We start from the raw sequence: 25437 nt of genomic DNA on the forward strand, positions 1-25437 counted from the left end.
CTAGTTGTGGTGCGTGGGCTTCTCATTGTGAGGGCTTCTCATTGTGGAGCACAGGCTCTAGGCACATGGGCTTCAGTAGCTGCAGCATGCAGGCTCAGTATTTGCGGCTTGCTGTCTCTAGGGCACGTGGGCTTCAGTAGTTGCAGCCCGTGGGCTCCTTAGTTGTGGCTCGAGGGCCCTAGAGCATGCAGGCTTCAGTAGTTGTGGCACACTGGCTTGGTTCCTCTGCAGCATGTAGGGTCATCCGATACCAGGGATGAAACCCCTGTCCCCTGCATTAGCAGGTGGCTTCTTATCCATTGCACCACCAAGGAAGTTTCCTGCCGAGATTTGATGCCTTGAATCTATAAAGTTTGCGAGGGTCCTCTCACCCAACATCATTTAGTGACAGGGGAGCAGAAACAGAAATGGGATGTCTGAGTTTAGCTGAGGTGGAGGATTGGTGAAGTCAAGTGGCCAAGGACTTCAAGGCCCGCACAGGCTGGGAGCTGTGAGGCACACTGGGGTGGGAGGTCAGTTACCACCTTATGGGAATGAGAGTGGGGGCCTGACTGCTAACCTGAGTCAACTCAGAGCCCTAAGGGGGCTGGTCAACAGTGAGGTTGTGAGCTGCTTGTCGTAGGGTAGGTGCTCTGGCTTCTATTCCTTATATCCTCTTTTCCCCCCACCAAATGACACTGTGCTTTGCTTTTAGAAATCTTAGATCTGGTTTTGACTACTGAGGTTTGTTTTACTTGTTAAACGTGCAGTATTTTAATAAAAATGCACACTGGGGATTTACTTTGTAAGGATTCTCAATGTCCATATCACCAATATACTAACTGATTAAACAATAAGGAAAGAAAATGTTGGAAAATATGAAATTATTGTACTCAGTGCATTATTTCACAGAACTTGCTTCATAGCTGCAAGTTTCTATTTAGAAATGTTTTTCTGAAGCTTGTGCCTTTAGGGATGTGAGAACAATTTGCACATTGATTTGTCTTCGTGGATTCTGTAATGCATGACTTATTGTGAATATTGAGCTAATTATATGTGGGGATTTAGGTGCATTTTCATTCACTTGCATTTTCTGAGCACCTACTATATGCCTAGCAAACCATTATGCCCCTGCCCACAAAGAGGTTATAATTTAGTTGGTGAGATTCTGGGGTGGATTACAAATTTCTCCATATGCCTATACTCTTTGTGTATCTCCTGGGTGAGAAGGTAGAACTGTAGGGACAAAGAGCCATCAGAAACGTGGATTAGACATGCCTTGGCTCCTCTAAGCTGGAAGTACCTGACTGAGGGTTCTAATTTCTGAAGGTCATGAGGGGCTAGGTGAGGTTGGGTGTTAATTGGCTGAGCAAGGAGATGGGAAAGAGCCTGGCAGGATTGGGGGTGGGGCATCAGGCCTGTGTGGTGCTGCCCAGACCACGTCCTGATACGTGGGATGGGCTCCCCCCTGTCAATCTTGCAGAGTTTCCATGTCCTTCTGCAACCCACTCCAGTATTCTTGCCTGGGAAATCCCATTGACAGAGGAGCCTGGCAGGCTACAGTCCATGGAGTCGCAAAAGAGTTGGACACGACTTAGCGACTGAACAATGCAAAATTCTGCATTATACAGAGCTTATGGGTTGGTTTACCTTCCTGGACTGAACAGATTCTAAGATTCAACAGACTGTGGCTGGGCAATTTCTTCACCAGGGAAAGAAACTTGACAGATAAGAGGGAGTAGCGTTTATGGGCTGAGTAAGTGGGGTTAAGCCTGGCTTAACCCCACTTATTTATGGAGGAGGGAGAAAGGTGACCTTAGAGAAAGGCTGCACATGGGGATGGAGTTAGAGGGCAAATTCTGGCTTCCACTTAGGAAATCAGAAAATCCTGATATATGCTATCATCCATGGTTTGTTTATGTTGAATTGAGAGCCCCTGACCCCACGCCATGGTTCCTGAGCAGCTTTGAATCCAGGGATCTACAAGTTGGCAAGAAAAATGCTAAGTCAGTCTCTGTCCTCACATTCTAGCCCCAACTTTTCCCTGTAGCCTCTGGCAGAAAAAGGCCTTTCTGGGCAAATTCAAATATGAGTTTGTTGGTTTTCAGTCCTGCTGATTTCCTTGGAGTCCTTTTCTGAGCATCTTGCCAAGCACATGAAGGACAGGGCGTGGGAGGATGGCTCTTGCTGGTTGAGTGGCTGCTCCACTCTGGGTGCTGCTGGGCTACGTGGAAAATGCTCTGAGGACAGCCAGCCACTGCGGGGACTGTAGGTATCTTCACCAGTTTATTTCACAAGGAGGATTTTGTTCTGTGCATAACATTTTAATTTACAAATTTTGAATAATAACACAGGCATATTGTCTTGAACTTAAAAGCGTGAAAACATACACAGGAAAAAGCAAGAAACTTTCTCATTTATCAGAGCTATTCTGTTAACATATAATATGCATATACATTAATTTTTTAATATAAATGGTAAAATTATATATACTCTGTAATAACTTAGGCATATTAGTTTTAGATTGTCTAAAAAGCAAAAGAAAGCATTTTCCCATATGATTGTGGCAAAAACAATCATCATATTGAGTGTTTGGGGAATGGGTTAAGAATGGGGAATAATTTGTATGTATTTGCATTTGTGTGTGTGTGTTGGAGTGTAACAGGTATCTTGACCCATATAGCCTACCTGCTCAACATTTTCCCAGTTTTTGTCAAAGTTCACATATGTGGGAAATTAAAACCTAGACCTAGCAATTTAACAGCTAAATCAGCTTATTTTCTATCAGAAAGTATATTTGGAGTAGTGGTTGGTACAAAGTTCTCCTTGATATTTTAGGTGCAAGTGACAAAGGAAAGGCTCTTTTGTGGCATTATGGAAGGAGGAAGCATTCGTTCTGAATTCTGAGAAGCAGGAACAGTGAGAGACCCACCTACAGATTCTTGGGGAGTAGTACCCAGGTCACTGAACTCTGTTCCTGGTACAGTAGGACCAGGGCATTATGCAATGTGCTGAGGTAGAGGAGTAAACAAGGTCAGAAGCAGGCATTTATTCCGCAAGAAAAGAACTTACTGTTCAGATCGCTGAAGGATTGAGGCCTTTCATGGCTGGGAAGGCACAGGACTGGCTGCTCTATGAGGCCCTAGGCAGGCATCAGGGTGTCTCTACATAGTTTTGTATTTTTTTATTGGAGTATAGTTGGCTTACAAAGTTGTGTTAGTTTCTGGTGTACAGCAAAATAATTCAGATACATTTATATGTGTATATGTATGAATTATATTGTTTTTCATATTATTTTCCATTATGGTTTATTATAGGCTATTGAATATAGTTCCCTATGTTAAACAGTAAGACCTTGTTGTTTATCCATTGATGTGTTTTTTAATGGACATTCCCTTTCTCATTCTGTCTCATTTCCTCCCTGGTTTGTTTCATTGTCCTTCACATTCAGGAATATGGTTACTGGAATTGGGCCTGTTTACAGGAGGAAGCTGTTTTTGTCAAGTTGGAAGGACAAGAGTGAGGAATGTGCGCTGTTGTGGGGTTCACTCTGGGGGGAAGTTGATCTTGCTTCCTCTCCTCTTTGTCCACACAGCTTTCCTTGGGCTGTGCTGTCCAGCATTTGTATGACACAACTGCCTTTTAAAACTGCTTGTCTTACTATATGGGGGGAGAAAGCTGCCACTTTGGAATGAAGCATCCCACGCTATTTTCTCTAGAAAGGAATTCATTTCCAAGGAAGAAAGGAATGTATGTAATCTGTTGTGAAGTACAATGGGGTATGTTGCATGGTTAGGATTGGGGCTTTTATTTAGACCAATCATGACCCCGAACTTGCTCTTAGAGACTGTTTCTGCCGTGTTCCATTTCAGATAGGTTCAGCAGTAGACCTCTGATAGTGGACTTTCCCTTTTTCTCCCCTTTTCTCCATGCCTGTTGAATCTTGGCATCACTTAACATATTAACTCAAACCTTGGGATCCTAAATGCACTCACTGAGTTGGCTCTTGTGCTGATTGGACCAAAGTAAGATTTCATTAGTAGGTATGAGAAATGGTGACCAGCTAACAAACATTAGAAATAATTCAGACACTCACTAAGTTGTGTGTTGGGAAGTGTTTTTTATTAAATGTGAATGGTAAAGTCTGAGGTCTAAATTTTTTAGATAAAATTGATTTTTATTGAAATACATTTGATTTACAATGTATACAGTAAAGTGATTCAATTATATATCAATACATATTACTGAATTCTTTTCCATTATAGATTATTAGAAGACACTGAATATAGTTCCCTGTGCTATACAGTAGGTCCCTATTGTTCATCTATTTTATATATAGGAGTGTATATCTATTAATCCCCAATTCCCAATTTATCCCTCCTTTCCCTTTTCCTTTTGGTAACTGAAAGTTTGTTTTCTGTGTCTGTGAGTCTATTTCTCTTCTGTAAATAAGTTCAGTTGTATCATTTTTTAAACCACACATATAAGTGGTATCCTATAGTATTTGTCTTTCTCTTTCTGATTTAGTATGTTAATCTCTAGGTGAGGTATTGATTTTATCATAGTAAGAGGCAGCTTAACTCTTCCTCAAGTCACAGACTGTCTTGGCTTCTATCTGGTCATGATGAGCAACGGATGAGTGAATGGTATAGTTTTCTCAGACCATATAACTTTCAGAAGCATGACCAAGTACTTGCCCTACTCTTGGTGGTTCACCAGTGTCCATTAGCTCGATGTACAAAGACTAATCATTCTATCAACTCACTGTGTTCCCAGTAGAATGTAAAATTGATCATCAAGACCAGGCTATGATGAGGACCAATCAAGAATACAGTTGTCCTCAGTATACAGGAGGGATTGGTTTCTGCCCCCGCCCACCACACCTCCCACCCCTAACGGATACCAAAACTGTTAGATGCTCAAGTCCCTTATATAAAATGGTGCAGTATTTGCATATAGCCTACACACAACCTCCCCATATACTGTAAAGCATCCCTAGATTACTTATAATACCTAATACAATGTAAATAGCAAAGAGAGAGAAGAAAATTTTCTCAGGGATCAATGCAAAGAAATAGAGGCAAATAATAGAATGGGAAAGACTAGAGATTTATTCAAGAAAATCAGAGATACCAAGGGAACATTTCATGCACAGACGGGCACAATAAAGGACAGAAATGGTATGGACCTAACAGAAGCAGAAGATATTAAGAACAGGTGGCAAGAATGCAAAGAAGAACTACACAAAAAAGATCTTCATGACCCAGATAACCAAAATGGTGTGATCACTCACGTAGAGCCAGACATCCTAGAATGTGAAGTCAAGTGGGCCTTAGGAAGCATTACTACAAACAAAGATAGTTAGAGGTGATGGAATTCCAGCTGAGTTGTTTCAAATTCTAAAATATCATGCTGTTAAAGTGCTGCTCTCAATATGCCAGCAAATTTGGAAAACTCCACAGTGGCCACACGACTGGAAAAAGTCAGTTTTCATTCTAATCCCAAAGAAACGCAATGCCAAAGAATGTTCAAATGACCACACAATTGCACTCATTTCACATGCTAGCAAAGTAATGCTCAAAATTCTCCAAGCCAGGCTTCAATAGTATGTGAACCGCGAACTTCCAGATGTTCCAGCTGGATTTAGAAAAGGCAGAGGAACCAAAGATCAAATTGCCAACATCCGTTGGATCATTTAAAAAGCAAGAGAGTTCAAAAAAACATCTATTTCTGCTTTATTGACTATGCCAAAGCCTTTGTGTAGATCACAACAAACTGGAAGATTCTTAGAGATGGAAATCCAGGACCACCTGACCTGCCTCCTGAGAAATCTATATGCAGGTCAAGAAGCAACAGTTAGAACCGGACATGGAACAATGGACTGGTTCAAAATTGGGATGAGTATATCAAGGCTGTGTAGTGTCTCCCTGCTTGTTTAACTTAAATGCAGAGTACATTAGGTGAAATGCTGAGCTAGATGAAGCTCAAGCTGGAATCAAGATTTCTGGGAGAAATATCAATAACCTCTGATACACAGATGATACCACCCTTATGGCAGAAAGTGAAGAAGAACTAAAGAGCCTCTTGATGAAAGTGAAAGAAGAGAGTGAAAAAGCTGGGCTTAAAACTCAACATTCAAAAAACTAAGATCATGGCACTCGGTCCCATCACTTCATGGCAAATAGATGGGGAAACAGTGCCAACAGCGAGAGACTTTATTTTCTTGGGCTCCAAAATCACTGCAGATGGTGACTGCAGCCATGAAATCAAAAGACACTTTCTCCTTGGTAGAAAAGCTATGACAAACCTAGACAGCATATTAAGAAACAGAGACATTACTTTGCTGACAAAGGTCCATCTAGTCAAAGCTATGGTTTTTCCAGTAGTCATGTATGGATGTGAGAGTTGGACTATAAAGAAAGCTGAGCGCCCAAGAATTGATCCTTTTGAACTGTGGTGTTGGAGAAGACTCTTGAGAGTCCCTTAGACTGCAAGGAGATCAAACCAGTCAATCCTGAAGGAAATCAGTCCTGGATATTCATTGGGAGGACTGACGCTAAAGCTGAAGCTCCAATATTTGGGCCACCTAATGCAAAGAACTGATTCACTGGAAAAGCCCCTAATGCTGGAAAAGATTGAAGGCACAAGGTGAAGGGGATGACAGAGGATGAAATGGTTGGATATCATCACCAACTCAATGGACATGGGTTTGAGCAAGCTCTGGGTGTTTGTTTTGGACAGGAAAGACTGGTGTGCTGTGGTCCATGCAGTCAGCAGAGTTGGACATGACTGAGAGACTGAACTGAACTGAACTACATACAACCGCCCCATATACTTAATCATCCCTAGATTACTTATAATACCTAATACAATGTAAATGGTATATAAATAGCTTTAAGTACAATGTGAATGCTATCTAAATAGTTGTAAATATGATGTAAATGATATGTAAATAGCTGCCAACACATGACAAAATCAAATTTTGCTTTTTGGAACTTTCTGAAAAGTCTTTTTTCTGAATGTTTTTGAATCTTGGTTGAACTCCACAAATTCGGAAGCTGTGGATCCTGGAGGGCCTGCTATCTTCACATTAGCCCCAAGCTAGGTGGGGGCAGAGCCCACAGGAGCTTGGAAAGTTTGATCCTGTAGTGATTAGAGTATGTCTGTTACAGGATTAAAAACTTGTATGTCTCAAGTTTGAACATATTTATGCTTCTAATTCTTATCTATAATTAATTATTTTGCTCTTCTTTTATGCTAATTGGCCTCTAAATTTTTTCAGGTGTTTTATCCAGGTGTGTAAGATGTTGGCAACTGTGAGTGGTGCTGATATGTATCTGGAGGCCCTGAACTGATGTAGGATGTGGCAGTGGATCCCTGGTTAGTATAGGGAGTGGTGAAGGCATATGTGCAGGACGGGACAATGGAAGTAGGAGGCTGTAAGAGGCAGGAGGCTGCAGAACCAATGGACAAGAAAGGCACTGTGCTGTCACTGAGGTTCTTTTACTGGACACATGAGCTTGCACTAACATCTTCAGCTCTGCTGGGAGGTAGGAGAGAATGTGTTTTTTTTTGCAAAAGGAAAAGTCAGATTCCTCTACCATTCTAGTTGAGAGTTTAGGGTCTCCAGATAAACATCAGCATCTCTCTTAGCAGCCCCTAATGTTTTATGTACTTGTCTAGGTTCTAGGGAGAGGATACAGTTTTACTTACAACACTCCCTGGCCCATCTCCCTCCTGGACTATTGTGCTGGCTTCTTACTATCTCTCCCTATTTTCAGAGTCTCCCCTCTGACCCATCCACACTACCAGTAGATTCATCTTCTATTATGTGGGGGAAAATTATATTATTCAATAATCTTTGTCACTCAAAGGTTAAACTCTTGATTTGACAAAGTCCTTCAAAGATTGCTCTCATTTGAGAGCTGGACCTTTTGTCCTCCTGGCATAATATGGAACAGGGACCTGTCCTCCTTGCACAGGATCTTAATTGAAGCTGGCTTTGCTGAGTTGGGTGTCTGCTAGGCACTGCTAATTAATCTCCCTTCCTACTGGGCTTCTCAATCACCGTACCCTAAGAAGACTTTGGAAAGTGATTTCATTTCTTACATGATTATTCCTAAGGATACTGTACTTGGGTATCTCCTCAGATACTGTTTTATTGTACATTCACTTTTATGTCCTAAACTTTCAGTGGAAGAAGGCAAGATTGTCCATTATAAGGCAATTGGGTTATATTTACTCATGAAATTGATACTTACAAACTGATACTTCTCTCTTGTTAGCCTAGTCTGACAAACTGACACATCTCTCTTGCATTTATTTACTGTGAAAACAAATGGGATGGGAGGGCATGGCCAAGGGTGAGAATGTTTTCATTGAGGATAAAGGAGGATTAATGAGAATAATAGTTACTTAGAGTTCAGTAGAATTAAAACACTGGGAAGCATTTTCCTAGCCAGTTTGCTATCTTAGATGGCTGTGCCTAGATTTGCAACAATAAAATCAATAAATCCCAAGATTCAGTGACTGAGTCCCTAAGATCTTAAAGCAGGTAGACATTTGCCTAAGTAGCTAAATCTCACTTAAACTTTAGCAGCTATATGCATATGATCTAACTATAAGTGCTATAAATGTAGGAGATCTCAGTCTGGCCCATTGGGGAAAGTGTTGAAGTTGGAGTTCAACTCGGTAGTTAATTTAAAGCTGCATAGCCTTAGGTGAGTGATCCTCTTCAAGCCTCAGTTGCCAGAGCTACGTGGAAGACATTTGGTACAATTCCTGGCAAAGAGTAAGTGCTTAAAATGTCAGATGCCAATTATTATTTTGTTATTATATGAATGACCCAAAACAGGGTCTGGCCTGCATCTGGGAACTTTTATAATTACTCCTTAATTACCTTAGTGCCTTAATGAAAATGCTGGTTAAAACTGCATGTGGTTCTTTTATTATAATTGATATTTTCTTGGTTGAGTGAAGGGTCTTTTATAAGTTATAGCTATAAGTGATCAGCTACTTAAAAAAGATCCTTCATATGTGTTATTTAAGACCTACCAACTATTGGCATAAGGCAACTTAAAAGGGTAAATACTATTTACTAAGAGCAGAAATTTTAGTGTAAATAAAACATGTGAAGGGAGCAGAAAAAACCTGGAATAAGGCAAGTGTTAAAAATTGAGAAATTCTGTCAAACAACACCAAAAAAAAAGAAGAGCCACAAAAAATTGTGAAGAGTAACTGAGAGCTGTATGGCAATTTTTTTTTTTTCAGATTTCTGCATCTAGTTCTTAGTGTTGCTAAGAAGATGATTCTTATATTTTCCATATAGCTGTTCTCGTGTCAATATTGAAAAAATTAGGGCTTTACACTATACCTAGAGCTCTCTTTGAGATATTTTCTCTCTGTAACATTTCTTTCTTTTCCGCAATCAGGTGAAAATGAAATCCTTGCAACTCTGCATGCCATTTCCAACAAGAATCAGATCTGGAGATCATATATTGGCATGGGCTATTACAACTGCTCAGTACCACAGACAATTTTGCGGAACTTACTGGAGAACTCAGGATGGTAATGTATTTCTTGATGAGAAACACAAGTGCCGTGATTTGATTTGCATGACTCTTCTGTTCCCCAGCTTCCTCCCACTCCCCACCAAAGTCCCAGAACTTGCCATTGTGTGTTGTTCAGGGCACAGGCTAGACTGGGTGGGAAGCACAATATCTTTTTGTCTTTTGTCTGCTTTTGCATAAGCACACAGGTAGTGCTGGTTGGTGAGGACATTTGTCCTAGATACAGTGATTCACGTCCCATCATTAGAGGAGCCAGATCTGGCCTAATCACTCCTGCATTGCTGTTAGTTTCAGTATGGTTCATTTCTTTATTAATAGGAGAGCAGGAATAAATTGTCAAAGAACTAGTGTTCTTGCTAAGTGTGTGTGTGCACGTGTGTATATATATGTGTATGTGTGTGTGTGTGCGCACACGCATGCACACACGGAAGTATTTGTATTGCTGAGGGCTTCGTTTCCACTAGGGTATTGGTAAAAGTTTGCATGGTAAGTTTGATTTCAAAAGCAAATGGCCTGTCTCCTCCTCCTTACAAAACAAGCCTCAAGAGTACATGAATGGACTGCACATTCTAGCCGTCTGAATACTGGCCAGCAGTCTCGGCTCTTGGTGGCCGAACAGAACATTGACCATATTGCTTCCTGGCTGTGAGAGGATGTGTTCATTTACTTTAGAGCCACCAGAGTTTTGAGAGGTGGACAGTGCTGTTTGCTTTTCAGTCCTGGTTTTGGGGTGATTTTAAGTATTGTTCCTTTGTATTCTCCGAAAGCTGATCTGAACCAGAGGGTGATACCGGCCCTCGCCAGCCAGGACAGGGCGGGCTGTGCACATGAGGGTGGGTAGACTTCACATTATCACCCTTCTGAATGGTTGTCATAGAGATGGAACCAACAAATTCCGCTGACGTGAGGTGAAAATAAATGAGTAACGTAGCCTCCAGAGAATACAAACATTTGGGCTCTTACAAGAAAATTTACATTAGGCCTAGATTATACTTCGTGGGATCTACTTTTGAAATTTTCAACTGCTGATAATATCAGTTAACTAATATCAAAACATTTACATTTTCCTTGTGACTGTTTCTGTTTTGTATAATGTTGGCACTGGAGTTGAATGAAAGAATCTCATGAATGTTTGTCCTACTGCAATCCCCCCCCACCTCCATTTTCTTTTGGTCACAATCATAAAGAATACTGATTATTTTGGAATAAATGTTAATGCCATGTTGAATGTATCAAGCATCCTTTTTAAACAGGACAAAATGCCTTCTTGGATATGCAGATACTTTTTGTTTTTTAATATTCAGATACATCTAGGAACAGAAACCAATTGAGTTAAAATCAGTTGGAACATAGAAATTGTAGATCACAGACATTTTCTTGATCACTGGTTGCCTGAGGCAACTAAACCCTTCAATGTAGGATGGCAGGCCCTGTGCTAGCATTTTTCTCCTGAAATGAAGGTTTATTTAGTGTCTCCAGGCTTGAGACTCACCCATCTGAGTTCATTAATAAATGATTTTTAAGACTATTTATGCCTGTTTAGTAGTGTTAAAAAAAAGTGTGGACAATAAAAGAAGTTTCCAAGTAAAAGTAGTAAGATCATATAATTATCATCTTTGCAAGAAAATAATTTTAAAGCTTTCAGCCTAAGCTTAGACTTAGAGCAAGGAGAAAAAGGCTGAGCAAGGGAAGGGAAACATTAAATCCCAAAGTCTGTTAGCCAAAGGAGAGCACCGTCTTAGGTATGAAAGACTGTGTTTGGGAGGTTTAAGGCTTTTTCCAACAAGTAATTGGGAACCCATCCCCATTCGAGCAGGAAAGTTAAACATATATTTGCACCAGAAATATTTGATAATTTCCTGTTTTAAGAATTGTGCTAGGCTAGTAAGACAACAAAGAAATGGGTGGATATAGGATGACACAAAGAACATGTGTAACATAATCATCAAAAAAAAAAAAAAGATTGTGAACATGTTCCTGACACACAGATCAGATCAGATCAGTCGCTCAGTCATGTCCGATTCTTTGCGACCCCATGAATCGCAGCACGCCAGGCCTCCCTGTCCATCACCAACTCCCGGAATTCACTCAGACTCACATCCATCGAGTCACTGATGCCATCCAGCCATCTCATTCTCTGTCGTCCCCTTCTCCTTTTGCCCCCAATCCCTCCCAGCATCAGAGTCTTTTCCAATGAGTCAACTCTTTGCATGAGGTGGCCAAAGGACTGGAGTTTCAGCTTCAGCATCATTCCTTCCAAAGAAATCCCAGGGCTGATCTCCTTCAGAATGGACTGGTTGGATCTCCTTGCAGTCCAAGGGACTCTCAAGAGTCTTCTCCAACACCACAGTTCAAAAGCATCAATTCTTTAGCGCTCAGCCTTCTTCACAGTCCAACTCTCACATCCATACATGACCACAGGAAAAACCATAGCCTTGACTAGACGAACCTTTGTTGGCAAAGTAATGTCTCTGCTTTTGAATATGCTGTCTAGATTGGTCATAACTTTCCTTCCAAGGAGTAAGCGTCTTTTAATTTCATGGCTGCAGTCACCATCTGCAGTGATTTTGGAGCCCAAAAAATAAAGTCTGACACTGTTTCCACTGTTTCCCCATCTATTTCCCATGAAGTGATGGGACCGGATGCCATGATCTTCGTTTTCTGAATGTTGAGCTTTAAGCCAACTTTTTCACTCTCCACTTTCACTTTCATCAAGAGGCTTTTTAGTTCCTCTTCACTTTCTGCCATAAGGGTGGTGTCACCTGCATATCTGAGGTTATTGATATTTCTCCCGGCAATCTTGATTCCAACTTGTGTTTCTTCCAGTCCAGCGTTTCTCATGATGTACTCTGCATATAAGTTAAATAAACAGGGTGACAATATACAGCCTTGACGAACTCCTTTTCCTATTTGGAACCAGTCTGTTGTTCCATGTCCAGTTCTAACTGTTGCTTCCTGACCTACATACAAATTTATCAAGAGGCAGATCAGGTGATCTGGTATTCCCAACTCTTTCAGAATTTTCCACAGTTTATTGTGATCCACACAGTCAAAGGATTTGGCATAGTCAATAAAGCAGAAATAGATGCTTTTCTGGTACTCTCTTGCTTTTTCGATGATCCAGTGGATGTTGGCAATTTGATCTCTGGTTCCTCTGCCTTTTCTAAAACCAGCTTGAACATCAGGAAGTTCACGGTTCACATATTGCTAAAGCCTGGCTTGGAGAATTTTGAGCATTACTTTACTAGCGTGTCGGAGAAGGCAATGGCACCCCACTTCAGTACTCTTGCCTGGAAAATCCCATGGACGGAGGAGCCTGGTAGGCTGCAGTCCATGGAGTCGCTAGGAGTCGGACACGACTGAAGTGACTTGGCAGTTACTAGCGTGTGAGGTGAGTGCAATTGTGCGGTAGTTTGAGCATTCTTTGGCATTGACTTTCTTTGGGATTGAAATGAAAACTGACCTTTTCCAGTCCTGTGGCCACTGCTGAGTTTTCCAAAGTTGCTGGCATATTGAGTGCAGCACTTTCACAGCATCATCTTTCAGGATTTGAAATAGCTCAACTGGAATTCCATCACCTCCACTAGCTTTGTTCGTAGTGATGGTTTCTAAGGCCCACTTGACTTCACATTCCAGGATGTCTGGCTCTAGGTCAGTGATCACACCATCATGTTTATCTGGGTCGTGAAGATCTTTTTTGTACAGTTCTTCTGTGTATTCCTGCCATCTCTTCTTAATATCTTCTGCTTCTGTTAGGTCCATACCATTTCTGTCCTTTATCGAGCCCATCTTTGCATGAAATGTTCTTTTGGTATCTCTGATTTTCTTGAAGAGATCCCTAGTCTTTCCCATTCTGTTGTTTTCCTCTATTTCTTTGCATTGATCGCTGAAGAAGGCTTTCTTATCTCTTCTTGCTATTCTTTGGAACTCTGCATTCAGATGCTTATATCTTTCCTTTTCTCCATTGCTTTTCGCTTCGCTTCTTTTCACAGCTATTTGTAAGGCCTCCCCAGACAGCCATTTTGCTTTTTTGGATTTCTTTTCCATGGGGATGGTCTTGATCCCTGTCTCCTGTACAATGTCACAAACCTCATTCCATAGTTCATCAGGCACTCTATCTATCAGATCTAGGCCCTTAAGTCTATTTCTCACTTCCACTGTATAATCATAAGGTCATAAGGTCAGGTCATACCTGAATGGTCTAGTGGTTTTCCCTACTTTCTTCAATTTCAGTCTGAATTTGGCAATAAGGAGTTCATGGTCTGAGCCACAGTCAGCTCCTGGTCTTGTTTTTGCTGACTGTATAGAGCTTCTCCATCTTTGGCTGCAAAGAATATAATCAATCTGATTTCGGTGTTGACCATCTGGTGATGTCCATGTATAGAGTCTTCTCTTGTGTTGTTGAAAGAAGGTGTTTGTTATGACCAGTGCATTTTCTTGGCAAAACTCTATTAGTCTTTGCCCTGCTTCCTTCCGTATTCCAAGGCCAAATTTGCCTGTTACTCCACGTGTTTCTTGACTTCCTACTTTTGCATTCCAGTCCCCTATAATGAAAAGGACATCTTTTTTGGGCGTTAGTTCTAAAAGGTCTTGTAGGTCTTCATAGAACCGTTCAACTTCAGCTTCTTCGGCATTACTGGTTGGGGCATAGACTTGGATTATTGTGATATTGAATGGTTGCCTTGGAAACGAACAGAGATCATTCTGTCGTTTTTGAGATTGCATCCAAGTACTGAATTTCGGACTCTTTTGTTGACCGTGATGGCCACTCCATTTCTTCTGAGGGATTCCTGCCCACAGTAGTAGATATAATGGTCATCTGAGTTAAATTCACCCATTCCAGTCCATTTAAGTTTGCTGATTCCTAGAATGTCAACATTCACTCTTGCCATCTCTTGTGCGACCACTTGCAATTTGCCTTGATTCATGGACCTGACATTCCAGGTTCCTATGCAATATTGCTCATTACAGCATCGGACCTTGCTTCTATCACCAGTCACATCCACAGCTGGGTATTGCTTTTGCTTTGGCTCCATGCCTTCATTCTTTCTGGAGTTTTTTCTCCACTGATCTCCAGTAGCATATTGGGCACCTACTGACCTGGGGAGTTTCTCTTTCAGTATCCTATCATTTTGCCTTTTCATACTGTTCATGGGGTTCTCAAGGCAAGAATACTGAAGTGGTTTGCCATTCCCTTCTCCAGTGGACCACATTCTGTCAGATCTCTCCACTATGACCCGCCCATCTTGGGTTGTTCCATGGGAATGGCTTAGTTTCATTGAGTTAGACAAGGCTGTGGTCCTAGTGTGATTAGATTGACTAGTTTCTGTGAGTATGGTTTCAGTGTGTTTGCCCTCTGATGCCCTCTTGCAACACCTACTGTCTTACTGGGGTTTTTCTTACCTTGGTTGTGGGATATCTCTTTACAGCTGCTCCAGCAAAGCACAGCCATTGCTCTTTACCTTGGACGAGGGGTATCTCCTCACCGCCGCCCTTCCTGACCTTCAACGTGAGATAGTTCCTCTAGGCCCTCCTGCACCCGCGCAGCCATGGCTCCTTGGACCTGGGGTTGCTCCTCCCCGCCACCGCCCTTGGCCTCCGGCGTGGGGGCATGGGGTAGCTCCTCCCGGCGGCAGCCCCTGACCTCAGACACGGGCTAACTCCTCGTCGCCGCCCCTGATCTCCGACTCTGGGTGTCTCCTCTAGGCCGTTCCTGCTCCGTCGCAGTCTGGTACTCTTGGCCGCTGCCCCTGACCTCGGACATGGGGTAACTCCTCTTGGCTGCTGCCCTTCGGGTATGGGGTCCTCCTGGCTTCTGCCCCTGACCTCGGACGTGGGGTGGCTCCTCTTGGCTGCGCTTTAGCGCGCCCGTCGCAGCCGCCTGCGCTTATGACCTGACACACAGAAGATAGTTAATAAATAGTAGCCAATGTCTTTAATATTTAGAACATAATAAATAAAAAGAAAGTAAAGATTACACTAATCTTTCCACCCAGAAAAAACTACTGTTTACATTTTGGTTCACACATTTCTACAAATTTACAAAACCAAGATTGTGGTATTTTATATTTTACTTTTTAAATTAATGTATCATGAGCATCTTCTGTGTCAGGAAATCTTTTATATATCATTTTAACAACCCATAGTATTATATGCATGTTCTCTTATTTAATCATTCTCCTTTTAGTAGACAGTTTGTTGCTCATTTTTCAATATTACATTCAGTGCTGTGATGAATTCTTTGGATGGGCTGGCTGATATATGTATATGCTTGGCTTTTTGTGTGTGTGTATGTGTGTCTAATTCTGTGTCTGTCTACATGTCAAATAATGATAGTGAGTAAAATGAAAATTTCATGTTAGCAGGCAATTTAAGCATATGTCTTTCTGTTGCAGACACATGTATGAAGATCTTGTCTGATCTGAGATCACAATTGCCCCTTGTTGATGCCTTTTGCGTGACCCCATTTCTGCTCAGATTCCCTTTCTACTTTGTCTACGTTACGTGTTGTGTGCCTCATTTATTCCAGTTCACCAGCCACTTAGAATCTGGCAAACTGATTTACAGTTGCTAAGCTAGGCTGTTCAAGGAATTAATTGAAGCAAAAATGTACTCTGCTGTACAAACAGTGTGTACAGCACACACACACACTACTATACCAATGAACATTTCAGGGAAATTATTTCAACGTCTTAATGTTGTACTGCTTGGTAAGGTAAGCTCCCCCACTCTCTCCTCCCTCAGAGGTAAGAAGACATTGATTTCAAAGCCTTACCGGGAAAAAAAAAAAAAGATGGTAATACACTGAGTGTGATTACCATCAGGAAAGAAAGGAAAACACTCTTCAGGCTTGGAGGAATGAAAACAAAAGAGATGAGAAACAATGCTAATCAGTCCTGGGAACATGGACTCCAGTCTGACACACTTCGATAGTACAGTGAATGGATTCTTGATGAAAAGATCCCTCTGCCCAGGTCTTCAGCCATCCTCTCATCTCATTATTTAAAATGTTTATCACTCTAAAATGATTTCATATATTTTATCTCTCCCCACTATAATATTTTCCTTGAGATCAGAGACTGTTACTCATCTTACTTTTGATGTGTCACCTGAACTTATCATAGTTTTTGGCACTTAGTGGGCATGTAGCAAATATTTGTGGGATGAGTAAATAAATGAAGGAATGATAAAAAGTGACGAAGGCACTCAGTGGATAGACTTCTAATAACTGGAGAGTGACAATTCTTAAATTGACCTCTATTAATTTTTTAGGCACACATAGGACTTCTGATTAGTATGAACAAAACTGCTCTCCCCCAAAGCCAAAAGTCTTGAGTATTAGATATTAGATTCTTGAACCATGATTGAGGTGAGCTTTTTTCTAAAATTCTGTTTCTAATACCATAGATAGGCTCCAGTGGATTTTAAGAGCCAGTTTACAATAAAATACGTACTTATGGTAAGATCCTTGAAATGTAAATGTAAGATGATACAACTTAGAGGGATAGAGAAGTATGTACTGATTATCCCCAACCAAAGGATAAGTATTATTGCCATGATTTAATTCCAAGCTTCCTTACAGAAGACAACAAGTAAGCTTATCTATGTATTATATCATTCTCAAGAGGGGAAAATTTAGTTTTCAGATACCTAATTCTAAAATGAATGCATATTGTGAACTTTTTATCAATAGTGGATTCACAGGTTGGACATAGCCTTTTGTGTCCCTTACAGGATCACCCAGTATACTCCATACCAGCCAGAGGTGTCTCAGGGGAGACTGGAGAGTTTACTCAACTACCAGACCATGGTGTGTGACATCACAGGCTTGGACATGGCTAATGCATCCCTGCTGGATGAGGCCACCGCGGCTGCAGAGGCGATGCAGCTCTGCCACAGGTGAGAGGCCCAGAGCAAGGGACATTGGCCAGTCTCACCACCGCTGTGTGGGTGGGGCTTCCCCTGCCCCTGCCCCCCGCCACACACACACACACGTGTATGAGATATATTACATCAGTATCATTATACAAGTTAGTTGAGATAATAAAAGATACAAAATATAGTGCCTTTAAAAAGCCACTGCTGTTCATTGTTTAACATTATGTTCTTAAAGATGTTTTGCTCATCACATACATAGTGTTGCTCAGGGATGTTGCAGCAGCTCTGAGGTAGCATCACGGACTGATACCCACCTCTCTGCCTCATCTTCAGTGTGAGGCTTTCATCCTGTAGATGGAAGAAAAGGATACAACCTGAAAGTTGCAAGTTAAGTTTTATCCAGGGATCTTACTGAGAACAATAGTCCCAGAGACAGTCTTTCATACAGCTCTGAGGAACTGCTGCCAAGAGGTCAGGGAGGAGCCAGAATATGTAGGAACTTTTTGCTGGGGGAAGAAAATCCCATGTAGTCCAACATCAAAAGATTACTGCAAATCACAAAGAACAGACATCTCAGGTTAATGATGTTAATGCTTTTTAGTGTATGGGAAGATGCAAGAATCTGGGCTCATTGAAATTATTCCTTAGAAGTGCTTCTTAACTATCTTAGGTTCTCCAAAGCGTATAATACTTCCTGTTTTTCTCCATCCTGAACTATCAGGGTACACCATCAGTGGGCAGCTACAGTGCCGAGTGGCTTTATCCTTGCAGAACTGGAATGGCAGGCAACATTCTTTGTTTACTGCAATGGTAGGCAATGGCCCCTGTCTACAGTCCTCCTGATCACAAGATGACTTGCTGGAGCTCTAGCCATCATGTCTGCATTCAGGAAGAAGTAAAGGGCACTTTTAGCAAAATAAGCCAGTAGTATTTTGGAAGCCCCTACTTAGCAACTTACTTATGTTTCATTGACTACCCGTACCTACAAGTCACCTGGGGAAATGCAGTTTTTTCAGATGGGCACATTGTTGCCCTCTACATACTGGGTTTCTGTTATCATGGTTAACAGGGAGAATGCCTAGCAATCTGTAATGTAACGTGTAAATAAGTATCACTCTCTTTTATGATGAATTTCTTCTCAGGTTTTATTTAATGTTTTATAGCTTGTTTTCTTTTTCTACTTTACAATATTTGGGGGAACATTTCCCATTTCTTTAGTGAGTTTTCTAAACTATGGCTTTTATTGTGGGAGTTTTACGTAACCTCACCTCTATTGTTACACACTGTCCCCATTTTTCACTGTTATTAGATTATTTTTATGCATCTTTAGGATAAATCTTTGTCAGAAATTCTGATTATTTTCTGAGGACACATTTCCAGAAGTACAGTTGCTGGGTCATGGTTAACTTTGGTTAACATTTAGTTAATAGCTATTCTCCAGCTCCTCGCCTTCTTTCATTCTTTGTCTTGTGAATACATTTGAGTTTAACTTCCTTCTGGGTGGATTCTCATGTGGATTGTCGTAGGGAAATGTGCCCACATTGATGGCGTGTCTGTCTGAGGTTTTGGGGTGCTGGCCCTAGTCCACTGGTAGACTACAGTGGCTGACAGCTTGATCCTAGTAGAACTGGGGGGCAACATTCTTTGTTTACACTCTGAATGCCCACGTAAGTTTCCTTCTTGGCTTCCAGAGGCTTGAGGAGTGGTTAAATTGGTTCTGGTACCAATTCCAGTCAGGGAGGGGGTTTCTTCTCACACCAGCAAACAAATACCCACTGGTGTCTGAGAATTCAATTCTCACACCACCTACCTGGAGATAGCATCAGATTCCACAGGTTCATGGATCAGATTTATAAGACTGCACCCCACCCCTCTGAACTGAACTGAAGTCGTTCAGTCGTGTCTGACTCTTTGCGACCCCATGGACTGTAGCCTACCGGGCTCCTCTGTCCATGGGGTTTTCCAGGCAAGAATACTTGAGTGGGTTGCCATTTCCTTCTCCAGGGGAACTTCCGACCCAGGGATCGAACCCGGGTCTCCCGCATTGTAGGCAGAGGCTTTACTGTCTGAGCCACAAAGGAAGCCCCCATCCCTCTGCCCCTGCCCAAATTCAGATGCAAGTCATAAGCCCAGGTTGTTCTTTGTTCTCTGACCAGCTGGCTATAGATGAAGGTTCCAACAGCCCCTTTTGACTCAGGATGCCAATCTCAAGTCCAGGTTGTATTCAACCTATGGGGTTTTCATGATCCCCTCCTAAGGTTCTATTAAATTTACTAGAGTGGCTCACTGAACTCAGAGAAACATTTTACTTACTAAAAACAGTGTATTAGCAAATGATATAACTCAGGAACAGCCAGACAGGAGGTCTGCATAGGCCTGGGTATGTTGAAAGGGCTCAGAGCTTCCATGCTGCCTCAGAGTCACCCATTCTTCCCAGATCTCCGCATGTTCAGTGATTCAGAAGTTTCCTGAATTCCATCCTTTTCCTTTGAATGAGGACACTTGGTTTAGATAATCTGTAAGTACTCCTTTGGGACTTCCCTGGTGGCTAAGTGGTAAAGAATCTGCCTGCCAATGTAGGAGATGTGGTTTTGACTCCTGGGTTGGGAAGATCCCCTGGAGAAGGAAATTACAACCCACTCCAGATTCTTGCCTGGGAAATTCCATGGACAGAGGAGCCTGTCAGGCTATAGGCCATGTGGTCACAAAAAATCCGACACAACAGAGCAACTAAACAACAACAAATGCTCCTTTGGCAATAAAATTCACAAATGTTTTTATTTAGAAGACTTGGTTTCTTGTTTCTACTTGTATCTAATTACTACCCATTTGTTTCTTTTTCCTCATAGTATATTTAAAAAAATTTAAACCAGTTCAAGATTGATTTTGCTAAATGGGGTTAGAATTTGAATTGGATTTCAGTGAAATTCTGATCAGGAAACATCACTGTTAGTTATTAGTGACTGATTATTTTTTATTCTATGCTCAGACTTTCATTTAGTACCATCTCTCTTTTTGCATTCTTAGAAGATACTCTGATCTCTTTAATGTTCATGTTTGAATGCTGTTTTTCTTTTCAACAGGCAGAACAAAAGAAGGAAGTTTTTTGTTGACCCCCGTTGCCACCCACAAACTATTGCTGTCGTCCAAACTCGAGCCAAGTAATTAATTTTATTTGTATTTTGAACTCGGGAATAATATTATGCTCACCTCTGTTGTTTCTTCCTCTTATTTCCAAAGTGATTGGAGGTGAAACTGGTTTAAATTGGGGTTGTTGAGTTTTATTTTCCCTCCCACTTTCTTCCCGTGATCTTACTGGTAAGTAAACCATGTCAGAATTCAGGGGAAAATACACAGTGGATTTGATTGCCTTTGCCTTTTAATAAGTTACCACCTTGTTTTGACTTCTTTTTGTAAAAAGAAGATTAAGAATATCAAAATAATTTCAACAGTGTTTTGAAAAGTTTGAAAAGCACAGACTAAAAGTGGAACTCTCACACACTGTCCTAATTTTGTATATACTCCTACAAACATGGCTCCTGTCTGAAATTCCTACAAACGTGGCTCCTAGGAATCTACATAATACCTAGGTTAGTACAGTGTAGATGAAAGCACATTTTTTTAAATTGCTGTAATCAAATAAAACAAACACAGCACAGCTGCCACATGTGGGTGTGTTTATTTGCTTTCTCCTTGTGAAAGCCTTTCCCCTGAACCCATACCACCATTCCTTCAGAAGTGGTTTTCTAACATGATAGAAATTAGATAGTTACAAGAACTAAGGAAGGTTTTCTTCCTTGTCTTACTGAGATTTCCATTCACCTAAGGCCCATTTGGCTCAGCTGGTAAAGAATCTGTCTGCAATGCAGGAGACCTGGGTTCAATCTCTGGGTTGGGAAGATCCGCTGGAGAAGGGAAAGGCTACCTACTCCAGTATTCTGGCCTGGAGAATTCCATGGGCTTTACAGTCCATGGGGTCGTGAAGAGTCAGACACGACTGAGAGACTTTCGCTAAGACCCATCTAAGGTCAACGTAGCGATGGCTCTTCCATTACCGGTATTGGTTCTATAGCCATAAGAAGGCATGTTCCTGCTCTTGTCCCAGGAGCATGTCCTGATAGGAAAGCAGGAGAGGAGCAGAAGGATAGAGGACAGAAACAAGCTGAGCTGTTGGATGCATATGAGCCAGTGAGAAGCACTGTTAGTACTGAAGGGCCAGATGTGGAATGGGGGTGTATGTGTGCATGTTGGGATGGGGTAGGCAGTGGGGCACTGAGGAAGACACCGAATAGGAATCTCTTCACGGAGAAGAAACTGTAGGTAATTTGATTTTCCCTGTAAACCAAAAACATGGTTGTTCTTTATCTTTCCAGGTATTCTGGAGTCCTCATTGAGCTGAAGTTACCCCATGAAATGGACTTCAGCAGCAAAGATGTCAGTGGAGTGCTGTTCCAGTACCCAGACACTGAGGGGAAGGTGGAGGACTTCACAGAGCTCGTGGAGAGAGCCCACGAGGCCGGGGTAGGAGAACCTTTCCTTGTGGGGGTCCGTGGAGGAGTGTCTCAACTTTGAATGATTATTGTTATTCTTTTTGGTGTGTTTCACACACCTTTATCACCTGGTATGGTAAAGCTGCCTCCTTCCTACCTCCTTTCTTCAAGTTTGCTTTCTTCACTGGCTCCTGGTACATAGTAGACACTCAGTAAATATTTTAAATGAATGAATGAGTAAACATATTTCACAGAGTACAAACCAACTCTGCCAGTCTGCCTGTAATGGAGATAATTTGATACCCTCCCACTATTCTCAGGGAAAGCCACAACCTTTTCCATTTTCTCTTATTTCCTTTCTAGAGCTTGGCCTGCTGTGCTACTGACCTTTTAGCTCTGTGCATCCTGAGGCCTCCTGGAGAATTTGGGGTAGACATCGCCCTGGGCAGCTCACAGAGATTTGGGGTGCCACTGGGCTATGGTGGACCACATGCAGCCTTTTTTGCTGTCAGAGAAAACTTGGTGAGGATGATGCCTGGAAGAATGGTGGGGGTAACAAGGTAAAGCAGCTCATGCTTCTTCCCTTTTACTGTGGTTGTGGCTTTCCCTGCTCCTTCTCTTGCTCACAAAAGTTGTTGATATCTCTTGGAATTTAACAGGGTCCTTTTGGGTCAATTAAGGAAATATAGAACATAGAGTCAAAAGAGAGAGTATATTTAGGATACTAATGTTTGGGGTATCAGTGCCCTTTCTACCCCCTAACCCATCCCAACACACACACACACACACACACACACACACACACCATTCTCCTATATTTAGCCCTCAAATGCCATGAATTTGTGCATATTTGGAAAAGTATGCATGCAATGTATAACACATTTGTACTGAAGTTATAGAAATGAATTTATTTAGGTTGATGAAAGCCTTGAAAGACTGAATATTTTAGGTGTGTTCTATATCTAATTAGTCTCTTTCTTGAAAGGATTAGCTTGCCATGTGGCTGTGTAAAGACAAGTGCAGTAAGAGAGTATTATGCACACATTGAGTGTGACCCACATTCTTTCCTAGAGGCCTGCCCCTTGGCTCTTTGAGTAATTTCCAAATGTACTTCCTTTTACAGTATTTTTCAAATATATCTATTTATATATCTGGTTGCACCGAGCCTTAGTTGCAGCACTGGATCTCCCGTTGTGTCATGTGGGATCTTGTTGCGGTGCGTGGGGTCAATAGTTGTGGTGCATGGGTTCAATTGCTCCATGGCACGTGGGGTCTTAGTTCCCCAACCAGGGATTGAGCCCAAGTCCTCTGCATTGCAAGGCAAATTCTTAACCACTGACCACCAGGGAAGTCCCTCCAAATATACTTTATTGGCTGCTTCTCACAGCTAAAGATCATCAGGTTAAGAACTTAGATGAGTGCCATGATTATTACTGTGGAGATTTAGCATATTATTTTTGACCTTTCATAAAAATTGGACTATTAATGTAAGTAAGTGAATAGTCTGGAGTAGTGCTTGATGTGATGGAGATGAGAAGTTCTGAAATACTTTATTTTTGTCACATGATAGCAAAAGGCACTTTGCTTTTTAATGTAAAAATGATATTTTCTTTAGATATTTTTACATTAGCTTCTTTCAATGATGTCTCTTCACCAGATAAGATAAGGCAGAGGTTTTTCTGATTTTAAAAGAATTTCATATATCAATTACTACCTTCTAATTTTTGTATTGAACTTCCAACCTTTTTGGAAAGTGGACCAAAGAGTTGATGAAATAGAAAATAAGATTGATGAATCTCTGTGTTTATCTAGATTTTTAATTGCATTAAGAAAGAAGAGATTTTATTAGAGACAAGTGGTAAGGTTATTAACTTTATTTATAACCACATAGTTGCTCAGATTTCTGGTATAAAAATTGTTTCCCTTGTCCAGTATTTCCCTGTTCTCTGAATCTCCCAAGAAGCTCAGAGTGGAGTTTAATCCTCAATTATCATCATTATTTTAGGCAGGGAGATTACCGGGAAATTTTCTTTTAAGGTTTCCAACTTATTGTATATATCTCAGTGCCTCAAATCCTCAGGGTGCAAACTGAAAATTAGTAGTCCCATTTGGAAGAAGATAGTTTGGAAATTGCTCTTTATGGACTAGCACCTAAGTAACATTGCTGAATTCACTTCAAGGTGGGAAGGAAAGAAGCAGTTCTGTTTATGGCAGTTCTCAGTACTGTGATGATCTGTGCTGACTGAATGTTTTATTCTTGGTCCAGAGATGTCAGTGGAAAAGAAGTGTATCGTCTGGCTCTTCAAACCAGGGAGCAACACATCCGGAGAGACAAGGCTACCAGCAACATCTGTACAGCTCAGGTAGGTCACAGACCTGACCTGCTCACTGAATGCCTTACGGTCTACAGAAATGATCTCTTATTCATTTTACTGAGTTGTTGTTTCACTCATTCATCATCTACCGAGCAGCTGGCACACCAGAAATGACAAGGTCTTGTTGGCAGAGAAACCTTGTGGTCTTGTCAGAATGCCAGTCTTGTATTTTACTGGGGTTCCATGTATGTACATACTTCACCCGTTAGGGTCCCTGGCATTCTTGGCTGCAGGACAGCTCTGTTATGTGTAGTAATTCTCTTAAGGCTGAGATGGAGGCGCTCCAGGTTAGTGTGAAGAAGGCGAGTAAAGATACTTGAGGTGACTGTATTGAGGGGATGGTTTAGATTGGCCAGTCAGTTGTGGTCATGGGGTATTCTTACTGAGAACTCATGAGAGGTATTCCTGAAATGGATGGCATGAAAGAGGAGGAGTTACTTGAACATTGCCCAAGAGCTCAGGTTAGAGGGAGCAGTATTCATTGACACTCAGCCAATTCCTAGGATCAGGTGGATGACCACACCTGAGCATATGATCCATTTTAGGTTCATCTCTTCTATTCAGGGCCAGAGAAAAAGATCTTGTAGATAACTCAGCAGTCAGTACAGTGTTCTTCCCCCTCAGGGCTTTGGCTCACGATACCACCACCAGATTTTAGAAAGCCTCTCCAGGGATGCAGTTGACAATAAGGTCTTCTTATAGCTTATTCTGAGTCTTCCCTGGTGGCTCAGCAGTAAAGAATTTGCCTTACAATTCAGGAAATGTGGATTCAATCCCTGGGTTAGGAAGATTTCCTGGAGAAGGAAATGGCTACCCATTCCAGTATTCTTGCCTAGGAAATCCCATGGACAGAGGATCCTGGCGGGCTACAGTCCATTGGGTTTCAAAGAGTCAGACACAACTTAATGACTAAACAACACCAACAGTAATAGCTTGTTCTATAGTCATTGGTCATTGAAACAGTATCCTCTGTTGGTTTGCTTGCATTATACTTTTTGTCTCAGGGAAATGGCTGCTTTTCAGGGAAGAGCTCCTTTAGTATCACAGGTAGGAGCCAGTTGTCACAAGCTTGTCCTCTGCTGACAGCAAATTGATCTTTATATGATGCCTTTACTTTCTATAGTTTACCCTTCATTTTTTGCTGAA

The 25437-nt window shown here is 41.5% G+C and overlaps 1 protein-coding gene across 2 annotated transcripts in view; it reads left to right on the forward strand.

The window, feature by feature from the left end:
- Positions 1-25437, forward strand: part of GLDC (glycine decarboxylase) — an 89602-nt gene that overhangs the window by 10727 nt on the left and 53438 nt on the right. For both annotated transcript variants that reach the window (XM_061425320.1, XM_061425321.1), the window contains exons 3-8: positions 9411-9546; positions 17283-17447; positions 20510-20587; positions 21800-21947; positions 22280-22476; positions 24183-24279. In XM_061425320.1, coding sequence (XP_061281304.1) covers positions 9411-9546; positions 17283-17447; positions 20510-20587; positions 21800-21947; positions 22280-22476; positions 24183-24279 — 821 coding nt within the window. The remainder of the gene's footprint in view (positions 1-9410; positions 9547-17282; positions 17448-20509; positions 20588-21799; positions 21948-22279; positions 22477-24182; positions 24280-25437) is intronic.

Source organism: Bos javanicus, chromosome 8, assembly GCF_032452875.1.
Source record: "Bos javanicus breed banteng chromosome 8, ARS-OSU_banteng_1.0, whole genome shotgun sequence".
In the NCBI taxonomy this organism is placed as follows: Eukaryota; Metazoa; Chordata; class Mammalia; order Artiodactyla; family Bovidae; genus Bos; species Bos javanicus.